Source organism: Mus caroli, chromosome 9 (genome assembly GCF_900094665.2).
Source record: "Mus caroli chromosome 9, CAROLI_EIJ_v1.1, whole genome shotgun sequence".
Classification (NCBI taxonomy): Eukaryota; Metazoa; Chordata; class Mammalia; order Rodentia; family Muridae; genus Mus; species Mus caroli.
In genome coordinates, this window is record NC_034578.1 from 48,958,621 (window position 1) to 48,972,529 (window position 13,909).

At 36.9% G+C, this 13,909-nt stretch overlaps 1 protein-coding gene across 2 annotated transcripts in view; it reads right to left on the reverse strand.

Annotated features, from left to right (window-relative positions):
* Nucleotides 1–13,909, reverse strand: part of Zc3h12c (zinc finger CCCH-type containing 12C) — a 60,251-nt gene that overhangs the window by 24,266 nt on the left and 22,076 nt on the right. For both annotated transcript variants that reach the window (XM_029481638.1, XM_021171199.2), the window contains exon 2: nt 9,060–9,811. In XM_029481638.1, coding sequence (XP_029337498.1) covers nt 9,060–9,811 — 752 coding nt within the window. The remainder of the gene's footprint in view (nt 1–9,059; nt 9,812–13,909) is intronic.

A 13,909-nucleotide genomic window follows, 5' to 3' on the forward strand; every position in this document is an offset into this window, starting at 1 on the left:
AGTTCCAGGACAGCCAGGGCTATACAGAGAAACCCTGTCTTGAAAAACAAAAACAAAACAAAACAAAAATATATACAGAGGAAGATTCAGGAAACCACTTATTCAATTATAATTTGTGTAATTCAGAAAAAGGAAATGACAGACAACCACTATTTGCCTTATCTAGTGAATGCAAGTCCCTTTATTATATCATCGTAACAATAAGTAGGCTAGTCCAAGGGAAAGAAAGCTTATTTTAGAACCATAGTTCTCATCTTCCAATGGAAGATGCAAGGAGTAATGAAGAAGAACCTAAAATAGGATAAAGTCATCACTAAGGAGACTACTGCTTCTTAATGATTTATATGGCAGTCACAGACAAGAAAGAATCAAGTGTCATTCCCCAATTATAGATGACCTTACTACATAAAATTATATAAATATATTTATTGAATAAATATACTAACTACATGATCAAAGAAAAGCTATTCTTAAAAATCCTTTGCATGACATCTACAACATAATTATAAAAATTGTACCCAGATTGGCATGTTTTAAAATTTAAAATACAAATGGATTTTCAAGAGTAATATAGTAAAATTAACAGTAGTCTCTGGAATGAAACATGTCTGCTTTTAAGCCACTTTTCTGTATGACCTTTGGTAAATTGTTATCTTGAACTTCAATTTCCTATACTTCAAACCTTATGTGACTGAGAATCAAAAGAAGGTGATACACATGTGGAGGCTGCCTGAGGGTCCAGCAAACAGTAGTTCCCCCAGTTTCTCATGAGCTCTGAGCCCTCAGGTTTAGAAAAGATACTTGGTTTAGAATGGAAAAACAAAACTCTTTTTGTACATGGGTACACTGTCGCTGTCTTCAGACTCACCAGGAGAGGGCATCAGATCCCATTACAGATGGTTGGGAGCCACCATGTGGTTGCTGGGAATTGAACTCAGGACCACTGGAAGAGCAGTCAGTGCTCTTAACCACTGGGCCATCTCACCAGCCCCGGAAAAACAAAACTTTAATAGCTTCAATTTCACTATGTGGTATAAAAATTCTTAGATATGATGGTCTGAGGACACCACTAAGTGTTTTAATTTTCCAAAGAAACAAAAAAGGATCCAAGGTAATCAGAGGACTCAAGGAGAAAACAACTGCTTTCTATAATCCTCTATTTCTTTTATTTAATTAAAAAACTTGACCTATCCATTTACTATATTCTAAACTGTTCCTTTATATGATAGTCTCCCTGGGATTGTTAATTATGAATATACACAATGCCCCAGACTTTAATGGATCTTCATACCAGCCAACCATCGTGACAACTACACAGCAGAGCTGGGCAGCAGTGTGCAGAATGAAAGACAGAGAGGATGGAAAGCACTGTTAGCACGTAAGACCCATAATCTCTAGTACTAGAGGTCTTCATGGTTAGATCTATATTATAGAAAATCAAGGGTTTACAGAATAATCCCAGAATAGTAGCAATATAATAGTATTAAATATTTGACGAACAGTAAATTATTTAGATAAAGCCTAGGTGTTCTCCAAATATTTGAATTCATTTTACTGATTTCTTCAATTTTAGACCTTATACGGGAGTCATGTTAGACATATTAAAAAATGTATTTTAATTTTAAAGCAACCTAAAAAATGCCTTTAAACCTTCATTGAAGTCAACCTTCATTGAAGTCATCTTTCAATGTTTAATAAATTTTTAAAGAAAATGTATTTCATTTACACAGTGCTTTGGTAGTGTGAATTACTAGGACTTTCAACACAGAGCTAAAGACCAACTTACTCTATTTCTGTAGTCCAGTTAACTTTCACACTGTACTTGAGAACTTACAATTACCCTCATGCTGTAGACCTGGAAGCATCTGAAGACGCTTTTCCTGCAGAAGCAAAGCTTCCGGAGTTTTCTTCCCCAGGCGCACCTGCTCTGGGGTTCCTACAGGCACTCAGCCCCACTGTCTCTCACCTCTTTTCTAATAGCAGCAAATGACTGAGGAACTCAGGCTAGTTTTCTGGCTGCTATCACAGTAAACCCATGCTGTTACAGGTCATTCAAATCAATGTTTACATGTTGCGTTCCAGACAGAAACTCCACAGCAGGGCAGAGGCTCTTTTGGGGAAGGACATTTCTGCAGTGGGCCATAAAGTCCCACATACATTCAAACCGAATTCCACTTTGCTTCCAAGCAAGTTGTGCAAGATTATGCTGATTCCAGGGAAAAGAAAATTTTGAAAAGTCACTGACTTAGGAAAATAAAAATATTCAACCAAAATTGATTATGAATCTAGCAAGAGAGGTAGTACTGAGACCTGAGGAGTGGAAGAGAAAGAGGAGGAGGAGGAAGAGGAAGAGAAGGAAGAAGAGGAGAAAGAGGAGGAGGAAGAAGGGGAGGAGGCGGCGATGGCTGTGGCAGCTCTTTATTTTACAAGGTCCATGTTTGAGGCGAGATTAACATGCAAGTACACGTCTCACTAATCTAGACCTGAGTGGGCCATGGGTTTGAAGATGACAAAGAAAACATCAGCTAAGAAAAAAATAAACACGTACATTAGTAAAAGTGTTCTCTACCCACATTTTGACAGTAATGCTGGTAAGTGAAGCTCTTTGGTTAACTTTTACTAGGTTGCTATGCTTTAGGTTATGGTTTAAATAAACACATGTAAGGCAGGAGTGCCACTGCTCTCTCATAATGTGCGACTATCAATGCCAAGTAGAATTATGTACTTAAAGGGACAGAGGTATTTTGGAGCATAATTGGGCTCTGTCTACACTGCTACAATTAAACAACAAAAACACATCCAACTTTACTCTATAAAAACAAAGAGAAATGGGGCACTGTCAACTAACTTGTAAGTAATACCAGCGATATACTTGAGGGATATTATGCTGCCCTTGAACTCATGTTGTAAATTGGACTTACAAGCATTTTACTGAGAGCCTGTCCAACAGAAATATGAGAATCACATATGTAATTTTAAGTAACCTAGCATTCCATATTACAAAAGGTAAAATTACTTGAAATCAATTTTATTATGCATTTTGGTTAACATAATTATATCAATATGCAATCAATATAAGTCAATGAAAAAATTTACATATTATTTGTAATGAACTTTGGAAATCTGTGTGTGGTTTACATTTTGGATACTCAATTCCAACTAGACATACTTTGAGTTCAATAGCCATAAGCTGCCAGTGCTATTATAGCGTGTCAGGAAGGTCTACAATACACGATTTTGTTGAGGGAGCCAAAACGTATCTGAATGAATTCTGGCCAGTTAGGTTTTCCTGCAAGCTAATCAAAGCATCATGATTTTAATAATTGTAAGACAATACTAAGCTTAAGTCATAAACAGGCAACAGGAGAAGAGCCTAACCCACTACTGAAGGTAAATTTTAGCTTGGGAGAGGTGGTGTTCACTACTGAAACTTAAGAATTCCCGAGCTCTTATAAAGTAGATTACATACATGAGAAAATCTGGACTTTAAAGTCTTTCTACACGCCAACTTTGTACTAACGGCAGCCACTTTTCCAACAGAAGTCTTCGGGGAGGCAGAATATAAACTGCTAAGCAAATAGTTGGATTTATTTTTGTTTTGTGCCATTTCATTGGCATGTCAAAGTACTGATTTTATCAGTGCCTCTTCCTCTCCAGTTGTTCACAGTTCTCTACTTATTTTTATCTCCAGTCTTAGTTCTCAAATACATTCTCTAAATTTCTCTATAGAATCATCATTCCTGAAGACAATCCATAACACCACTCTTCCCTTGGTAAGATTCACTTCGTGGTCCTTCAGCACTAACAGACGTAATGCAAGGCAGAGCCTATTGGCAAGAGTTTATGCTGGAGTATTAGGTGATAAAATATTGAGTGCGATACTTGGCATAAACATGTACTAAGATATTCTGGTTCACTTATCAGTCAGGAGTTTTATCCCAACCCAAAAACCTGAGTTTGCTGAGAAAGAGAGACTTTTACTGATGGTGCGGGACTCAATAATTTGGTCATATTAAACAGAGGACAAGCTTTCCTTCCAAAGTGTGACAGGAAAATAGGTGCTCCAATGTATTGACAAGGCCCTTGGCTTCTTTTCTTATTTGTCATCCTTACTGTATATGAAATCTGAAAGAAGCTTGGGTAGCAGGTGGAGATCTACTTCATTTGAATGTCCTATGATGTGGTCAGAGCAGCCTACTAAAGGAGACAGCCCTTTCTAGCAACGGCGGCTCTTGCTCCTGACGGCTCACATGTTTTACTTTCTTACTGATGTGATAAGTCATCTAAACCTGAAAAAATTAAAATGTTGGATTTGTCTAAGGAAACACACTAGTTTAAACTAATGGGTATATATGGAGAGACAGCAATTTTATATTCCACTGCTGATCTATCCCAAGGTTGGAATCACAAACTTTAAAGAAACAGGAATCATAACAACAAGAATTCTAGCAATTATGGTAGATATTATATTTTGTTTTCATGTCTGCAAGTGATGTACAGACTTCATGACCACGAAATATTACTATTAAGGAAAGAGGTCTATTTGCTGAATTAATAATATATGAAATAACTTAGCTGATTTTTAAAAAGAATTGATATTAGCTACAGGGCTTGTCAGAGCTTCTCAGACTAGCTCCACTAACTACACATTCTATTCTGTTCCATACCCAGGCAGCAAGCACTTCTTTGGTTCCCATCACTTTACAGGAAACTTAAAATAGTTCACTCTTTCTAGTTTTACATACCATGTCTTGAAGAGCCTACACCTAGTTGGTAATGACATAGCTATCTCAAATGCTGTAGACTAAGTTGAGTACTCATCTTTCAGTTTGTGGCAAATTGTATTCAATTCCTATCATTGTAGAACATTAGAAACAACAACAGCAGCCAACAGCTCCAACACCACCAAAAGAAAACCATTAACCAAGCTAAAAGAGGAAGAATGTTCCCTAAAAGCAACAGAAAAACTCCACAATTTTGGGACCCATGATAGATATATTATTCTGGAGACTCCTTTATGACACTGTGGGAACTACCATTGAATGAGTGATCCAAATCAACATAATTATTAAAATATATCATTTATAGCTCATAAGAACAACATGAGCCATTAAGTTACAATGGTTATGATCTACATGAAGACCATACCAGATGACATGTCAACATGGATGGGAAAAGGCTCACGAGGCCATGCCCTTAGGAGAAGAGCTATAGGCAGCAAGGCTTCTGAGGGAGGAAAAACCAGTTTTCTTCAGGAACAAGTTCCCTGATAGTTTACCTAAATGGTCATCCCTAAACCCTCACACATAGGGTAATGGCATTTAGACTCAGTAGATTGTGCATGCATGCATGTATGTATATTACACATATACGGATATATAAAACAATAATAATCATAGAATAAGAAAATATGAATTTGAGATGGGGATGTTACTGGGGAAAAATGGGAGTAGGCAGAGGGGAGAGACGGGGAAAATTATAAAACTTTAGTGTACAAAATTCTCAAAAAATGGTGCATGAATAAAAATAAATAAAGCTGGAATAAAAACTAAGTTTAAGTCCCCTCAGTATTTCAGACTGAGCCTAGGGACTCATTCATGGGACTCAAGTACTCTGCCCTGGGCCAAATCCCCATTTTGATTGTTACTCTATTCTTGATTGAGAAGACATTAGTTCTTTGAGGTAAGGGTGCGTGCGTGTAATTTACTATTACATGTCAGCCATTGGTAACAATTATCTCCCAGCCTAGTAAACAGTATTGGAAAATAAGACCTCCCCCTCCAAGAATCTGAAAATAGAGCCTGGAGACTTCAAGCAATTGGAGAAACATGAGAAGAACATTACATAGAGAATTAAGTATCGTGAAAGCCCACAGGAAAGCTAGGGTAGCTTTCCTAACACGCATCAGGTCCTATTCAAGCCTCAGCACACTCTGTGTTGTAATAAAGATGGTATTGCTGTTCTACTTTAAATCTGCATGTAAACATGACCGTGTATCAAGACTATGCTTAGCATTTCACTGATAATGAAATATACTTTCTTACAGTCTGTCAGGAGATAATAAAGATAATAAGATTTTATTCTAAACTAGTTCCATAATTACTTATCACATATAATCTATTATATGGGTAAATATATTAGATACAAAGTGGGTTTGCTAAGTTTAGCATAAGTATATAATTAATTTTAAAAGTGAAGGTATTTAATATTTAATGGAGGCAACCTTCATCCATTTCTTACAGAAAACTTGGGGACCTGAGTAAGTAGGTATTTATAAATGATGTTGTAACTGCAAGTATAACTTATAAATGGCACAGTGTTTAAGTTCCCTATAAATTTTCATGAGTTCTGACACTTTCAAAATTATAGACATGGTGAAATGTTTTATTGTGACTGAAAGAATAATACTGCTATAATAAAAAAAATTGTCAACTTGTTCTCCCCTAAAATGCCTTCAGCACTTCAGTTAGGTATCAGATTACAAATACATGAAGAAGAGAAACAATGGGTGTGCATGACCATGGAGCCCAAAATAGGTGCAGGCAGAGGTCTGTATAGTTATATAAAAGTAGTTGTTTAAAATGATGTAATTATGCCATGTGCCTTGAATTAAAGCTTTTCAGTAGGTAATTTCACCATGTTCTATTAAAACTCAACAAAATCTTTCCTCCTTGCCTGTCCCTTCCTCTGTGAACCTTCTAGAGCAGTGGTTCTCAACTTTCCTAATGCTGCAACTTTTTAACACAGTTTTTCATGTTGTGGTGACCCCCAACCATAAAATTATTTCAGTACTTCTTGGTAACTGGAATTTTGCAACTGTTATGAATTGTAATGTAAATATCTAATTTGCAGGATACTTGATATGAGACCCCCTATGAAAAGCTCACTTGATCCCTCAAGGGGTTGTGGCTCTCAGGTTGAGAACCAGTGTTCTTGCAGTCTAGATCAATTTCTGAATGTTCAGTAGCTGGGCTTCTGGCTGCAATAGCACACAGCATTTTTGACAACAACTTCCTGGCTGTAATGACTTTTTTTTTTGGGGGGGGGGGCACCACACAGCATATTCTTTCCTGAAAGCCTTCTTCTTCCTCCTCTTCCTCTTTGTTTTGTTTTTTGTTGTTGTTGTTTGTTTGTTTGTTTGGTTTGGTTTTGGTTTTTTTTTCTCTTGATATTTCTAACTTTAGTTCCTTTCATATTACCAACTGTGGGTCACCCCTTCCTTTTCTGCACTGATCTCTAGATATCAGATCTGTTAATGCTGATTCTCAACAATGAATCCCCATCAAAATAATGGCACCACAAAGTACAGGGTATTGGGCTTTCCCTTGGCTTGACTGAACCACCAGGCTCTTTAGCAGTACTTTTAAAGAACTCTGCTAATTCTGGCGGTGTCACCATGACAACAGGTGTTTCCCCAAGGATGTACAACTCCTTACTACTTTCCTCATTGCAAGTTCCTGGCTCTTGGAAGGATGTATGGTCACCATGGTGATCATTTAGTACTTTGGGGTTATTGTAAGAAACACTATCATTCTGCCATCAATGTTGGAAAATATAAAACAGCAGAGGAGCTCCTACTCAAAGACTTCTCAAAGCCATATGCATGCTTCATACCTCTGCGGCACCTGGCAAAGGTCTTTTCACCATTAGGTTGCATTGTTTGCATTAAAATTCTCTCCTATCTACTTGCTGCACATCGCTGATGAGTTGGTGTAAAACATTCTTCTATTAAATTAATTAATTTTTGAAATTTTATTTAATCTTTTTATTCCTACGCTCCAGATTTTATTCCCATCATGGTCCGCCCTCTGACTGTTCCCCATCCCATACCTCCTCCTCCCCATACTCCTGTCTTCAATTATCTTTGGATTGCAAAGCATTTAAGGCTTTGTTGCAGTGTTGGGATTAACTCATGGAGTTATACACACTAGGCAAGTGCACTACCTCTGAACTACATCCCACCTCGGTGAAAGCCTTGTAAGGTACGACTAGAACCTTTGCCACATTTCCTCTTCTGCTCTATGATGAAGGGTATACCTTTTGAAGTCAGACATATTTGGTTTTGAATAATGTTTAGCCATGGTAAGTATTTTAGATCCCATAAGATCAATTTGTTGATAAGTGAAAGAAAGATCCTGTTGCCTCCATCTGGAAGGGACACCCAGAAGAACACAAGCTGGTCCTCCACATAGCTTATGTGGCCTTATGAGCACTTAACTATAACAACTCCAAATAGAGACACACCATGTCACATTCAAAGAACTCATTATCACAAGAATAATGCCAAACGACTTATCAGTAACTTTCAAACTGGGCCATATGTTAGAATGTTAACTACTGAGTTATGTAAGGTAACATGTAGTTTTCATTGTACTGCCACTGAAAACACTGCTAGGAAACTAACATTTCAACAACTTCTCTTGGCTAAGTATCTCTAAGAAATGCTTTGATACCCAATAGATGAAGCACGAAGCTCTTGAAGATCTCACGTCTTTTTGGGTCTGATCATTCTCAAATGACACTGTGGGCAGTTAACTAGACTGACTGAATTCAGACTCACTTTAAACTTTAGGGCATCAAATTCACTTGAATAAGATGTTTTCCTTTCCCTTTCCTCAGATCCTAAAGGATTATGTTTGAATTAGTTCTTGAACAGAGCACAGAGCTGAAAAGTATACCTACGATTTGTTCTCAAACCAATGAACAGATTCTTATCTTTTAGAAGAACTGAGTTTTCTAAGTTTTTTTCATATAAAAATAGATTATTTGACTAAAATTCTAGAATTGGTGAGTGGCACCATATGAGAGTCTTTTAAAACTCACAATCTAAGCTGGCAACATACTGATTTTTAAGCCATCACGATTTAGTCAGAGGGTGAAAAAAAATGATCTGAAAAGAGTGTTTACTCAAGGATAGAAAACAAATGTTTTCTAAGAGCTGGTGTAGAGATGTTTAATAATATTGATTTTAATGACTATGAAGAAGAAAACATTTAACAGCCAGAAATAACTTTCAAAGATTTAGGAATATCTTCAAGAAAGATTTTTTTTAAACTTACCTCATTGCCACATTGCTGCCATCAATAACTACTGGTCTCAGATTCTCACCGTCATCTACTACAACCTCTTGCATTGGAGATTCAGACCTCTGAGATTCCAGGGATGAGGTTTCTCGCATTACGCTGTTAATAGTACTAACTGTTTGGTCGGCTTCACTTTTATTTCCAAGTTTGACAAGTTCTCCCAGTATATCATTGATTAAAGCATCAGTACCAAGTTTGTTTAGCACAAGCTGGACCTGTTCTTCAGAATAACCTAACTTAAGTGCAAACTCCAGTTTTGTTTGGTATTCTCGAACCACATCAGGGGGTTTCTTCACTTCCTTAGATGGAGTCTGGGACTCTTCTGGTTTAAAGTCTTGCAAAATGTCACTGTGTTTCAGTATGTGAGGCTCTAAGCAGGGAGAGCGACATAGCTGTCTGTGAGTCTTGGTTAATAAGCATGGCTGTACTGAAAGGCTACTCAGTTGTTCTGACTCATGATCAGAACTCGTGCTTCCCTCAGAGTCACCGGAGCTCACATTCTCTTCTGACGCCCCTTTTCCTTCCTTCCCCGAATTGACTGTATCCATTGTTGGTTTCTCTACCATAGGCCAAGGCACAGCTGCACTCATCTGTGAGTCAGTGCTCTCCATATAAAGATGGCCAAGATCATGCCCCAGGTGATCCTTCAGGCCCATGAAGCTGTTCCGTGCACTTGACTCCACTTTGCTGCTTTTCCTGTATTCTTGAATGCAAAGCACCCCGTATTCCTAGGGGGAAAAAATGTAAGATACTTAACATGTCATATTTATTGTTTGAATCTCTCCTCAGTGATTAAGTAGAAGGGCCAAACTACTGAATGGCTACTTTGTATTTTGTCTGTAGCCTTTTATCACTTACAGCAAACTTGCCAAGACTCCTACCCATGAATCCCTCCCAGGCAACAAAGTAAACAGAAAGCCAAACTGGGTTTTTACAGATTTGTTTTCTCTTATCTGTTTGTCTGTCTCTCCCTCCCTTCCTCCGTCCTTCCCTCCCTCTCTCTCCTTCTCACCCCTTGCTCTCATGTAGGTATGTAACAGAGAATAAGAGGTCATAAATTTGGAAAGGAGCCTGACACCCTCCTCTGAAGGAGGAGAGGGGAGGAGGTCATGACAGAAACATAGCAGTCATATGTGAAAGCCTAAACAAAAAGTTAATTTACATAGTTAAATGAAGGGGCACGTATTCTAAAATGGCCAGTGAGGAATGGAATAACAGCAGAGCTAATTACATCCTTTTGTCAAGCATCCTGCCATTTGCCTATGATTCCAGCAGCTGGGCCACTGACACATGAAGATGGTGTCTTTGAGATTAACTTGGGCTACATAATGAGTTCCAACCCAATTTGTCTCAAGAAGAAGAAAAAATGGCTAATTATCTTCCATTTTGTGATGAATATACTTTTTCATCAATAATTATGACTTTTTGAATACTGAACATTATAACAGAAAATACTTTTGAATATTATGGTCCTTTATTAATTAGCAAAGAGATACAGATTTTATTCTACATAAAATTTGAGGCAAGCAGGCATACTATTCTATCAGTTTTTTGATATTTTTTGATAGAAAGTATTTTTGTACTGCATCAGACTAATACTTGTTTATGGTCATGCCAACTTGAGCTGACCTTGTCTGCTCTCAGATTAACAGTACACCTGCATTTTGTTAAAAACTCAATCTTTTCTTTGGTTTCCTTGTAGGACTATTTTTCCCGTTTCAAATGTTTCTGCCATTACACTACTTTTCCTTAAGGCCAACTGGAAATAATCTAATTCTCTACTAGGGGTAGGTCAGAAAAAAAAGGCTATTTTCTCTTTCTACATCATTTTGAGGACTAAACAAACAACACGAGTTATTAAGGAAATTCTGGTGTTCTACCATTAATTAGCAAGTCAAGAGTAGCTAAACCTAAGACTGTCATAAAAACACCTATTTGGATAATCTAAAAAAGAAAATTGGAGAAATATTTTAAACTGAAGCTCTTAAACAAAATATACATACCAGAAGAACCCAATTATATAAACATTAAAAGAAAATGATGATTTTGAAATTTAAATTTTGATATAATAAAGCCACTACCAGGAGCAACTATTTCCCCACAATGTAATGAATTCCATTAAATATGATAGATACTAACGGACATGAGATCTTTAAATATACAAAATTTCAATATTTCCTTGGGATACAAGTCCTACACATTTCTATAGGAGTTTCTTCAGGGTTTGTTCTTTGAGGATAACTGAGAGCTTGAATGTTCTCCTAATACAGCTGTTCTACTAATACAGCACTCACTAAAGAGACACTCAACTAACTTCCTAGTTCCTGGAAACCCCACGGGTAAAGAGCATCTGCTTCATTGTGAAGCTGTGTCCATTTCAACTTTTTCTATTAATATGGCTATGCATGGCCCAATTACTTGAATTAAGGGAGGGATCTGAAAGTAAATCTGTCCTCCGTGATTTATTAACTACAGTAATGCACTAATACCATAATGCAAGTAACAAATCACAGCAGCATCCTAACAATGGGATACAGTTAAAAGAAAATCTACACCGTGGCCTTAGTAGAGCTCCCACCAAAAGTATCTTAAACAAGAAAAATCTATTGGAAGCTGGGCTGCCTGGCAACCAGAAGATGGTTGCTAAGCTGCACTCCTTTAACATGCCATCATGAATGCTAGCACAGTGAAAGAATAATTTGGTATGAACAAAAGCCTATAAAAGAGACTGGGACTTAAGTGCGTCTGGTTTACCCTCAGAGAACAATGCAGCTGCCAAGCCAATCTGGACGCTCCGACATCATTGTTCTGTAAACCCCACAATCTGGTCTGACTGCAGGAAGTGCATTTAATGGGAAATATTTTTGATCTCCCCTGAAAAGTTTGGGGTTTGCATAAGTGGTGTTGTGAGATAATTCAAGATAATGACTTGCTGACCAAATTGTTGAGTTCAACTAGGGGATATTATTTTAATATTGAGCAGTTTTGTTGTGTTTTTGAGCTGGGGGATCTGTATCAGACATGATAAATACCTCTGGAAAATACAGACAGTGAGATGAAAATTTCTGACTGAAAGATATGTAGATTTTCTTAATTTTCACTTTTCAAAGTGGCAAGCCCAGATACTGCAAAGTTTTGAAACAAAAAAGCCTGACCAGTTTAAAACTGCACTTCAGTCAATCCTTCTATTTCTCCTTCAGGCTAGTACTTGAAAAGCACCAGTGGTCGTACCCGGATCTGTTTTGCTATGTCCTTTACCACATGGCTATAGTGTAAGGCTGGGAGAAATGGATTTGGTTGTTTTTATAGCATTAAACTATTTAATAGTTCTTTATAGTAACATAGTTAGCAAACACTAATACTTTCAATTTCATTTGTACATACTATTTAAATGACATTTCACAATATGTTTTTCAATAATAGCCAATAGTGCTTTCCAATGTTAAAACTAAATGCAAGCATGGTCTAGGTTTTAAATGAACAGATGCAATAACTTGATTTGTATTGACTGAGATGGTAAACATTTGGATTTTAAAAATTCCATTTGTAGAATGCTTCTCATCAAGTTGTAGCTAGTAAAAAGTTGCCATGACTAAATAGGGCCTTTAAAAACAATCCAGAATTTGATATGAGCCTTAATATTTGAAGAGATACAAATAGCAGTAGTGGGACACACAGAGCTTAAAGAAGTTAACACCCAAAGCTGTGCACAGTGAAGAGTGCCACGGTGCTTCTGTCTGCTTAGCAGTTTAACAATGATTACTAAGTTTACAAAGAAAAAGAATTCATAGAATGTGTTACTTATCATATGTAATGCAATAATATCTTTTAATTTCTAAACCATGAATGGTTTAGACTTTTTAAGTTTTGTATTATTCAGTCAAGCCTAAGCTTATGCAAGTATAAAACTCAAATAAAATCAACTATTATGGTCATTTTCCTCTGTTCCTGCAGAAGCAGAGTCACAGCATCACTACAGAGTAGACCAGCTTGTACTTCCAGAGTCACCAAAAACTCTGAGAAGAAACTGTAAACTTTGTATCACAGAACCATTCTATATGGTGGCTTGTACATTATACCCAGATATAATAAAGATATTCTGTTATTGAACACAAAAAAATACTAGGCAAAAATACAATAAAGACATATCCAGTTTTAAAATATCCATAGACTATCTCTAGATATATCAGAAATTCACTCTTTTTTTTGATAAAGACTATCTAAAACTAAATAATAGTATTCGTTGAAAAAGAACAAATTATGTTGATTTTGTAGATGATGATGAAGAGTGACTTATGCTTTCAGTGGTCGAAAAAAAAAATAACTCTATAGTGGCTAAATGCAGGTGTAGGACATGAAGGGCACTGATCTGAAATTTATTGCATCTACTGGAATTCCTCTATTTAGTAAAAAGATTGTTTGATAGTTCTCAATAGGCAACTTGGATAGCAACTCACCTTAAACTGGGTAAAGCTTGTTTTTATCATTCTAAAGAGCACTATAGTGACCAGGAATATTAGACCATAAACTTGCTACATCAAATTATTTGTTTGTAAAGTCACAATGCATGAAAGTAGGTTCTGGTTGCTATCCAAATGGTTATACTAGAGAACAATGAGAGTAAAATAATGAATATGTAATAAATACCTACTGCTATGGTCTTCCCGTATTTAATTACCATTGTACTTGAGTGAGCACTGTTGTCTGCACCCCTCTAGCTAACAAAGGAAGGATGTTCCTTTGAACAGATTGGTTAATGTTCTGGGGCAACAGATGTCTACTGGAACTGCAGGAGACCAGCAACTGGTGGCCTGCCTATCTTCTGA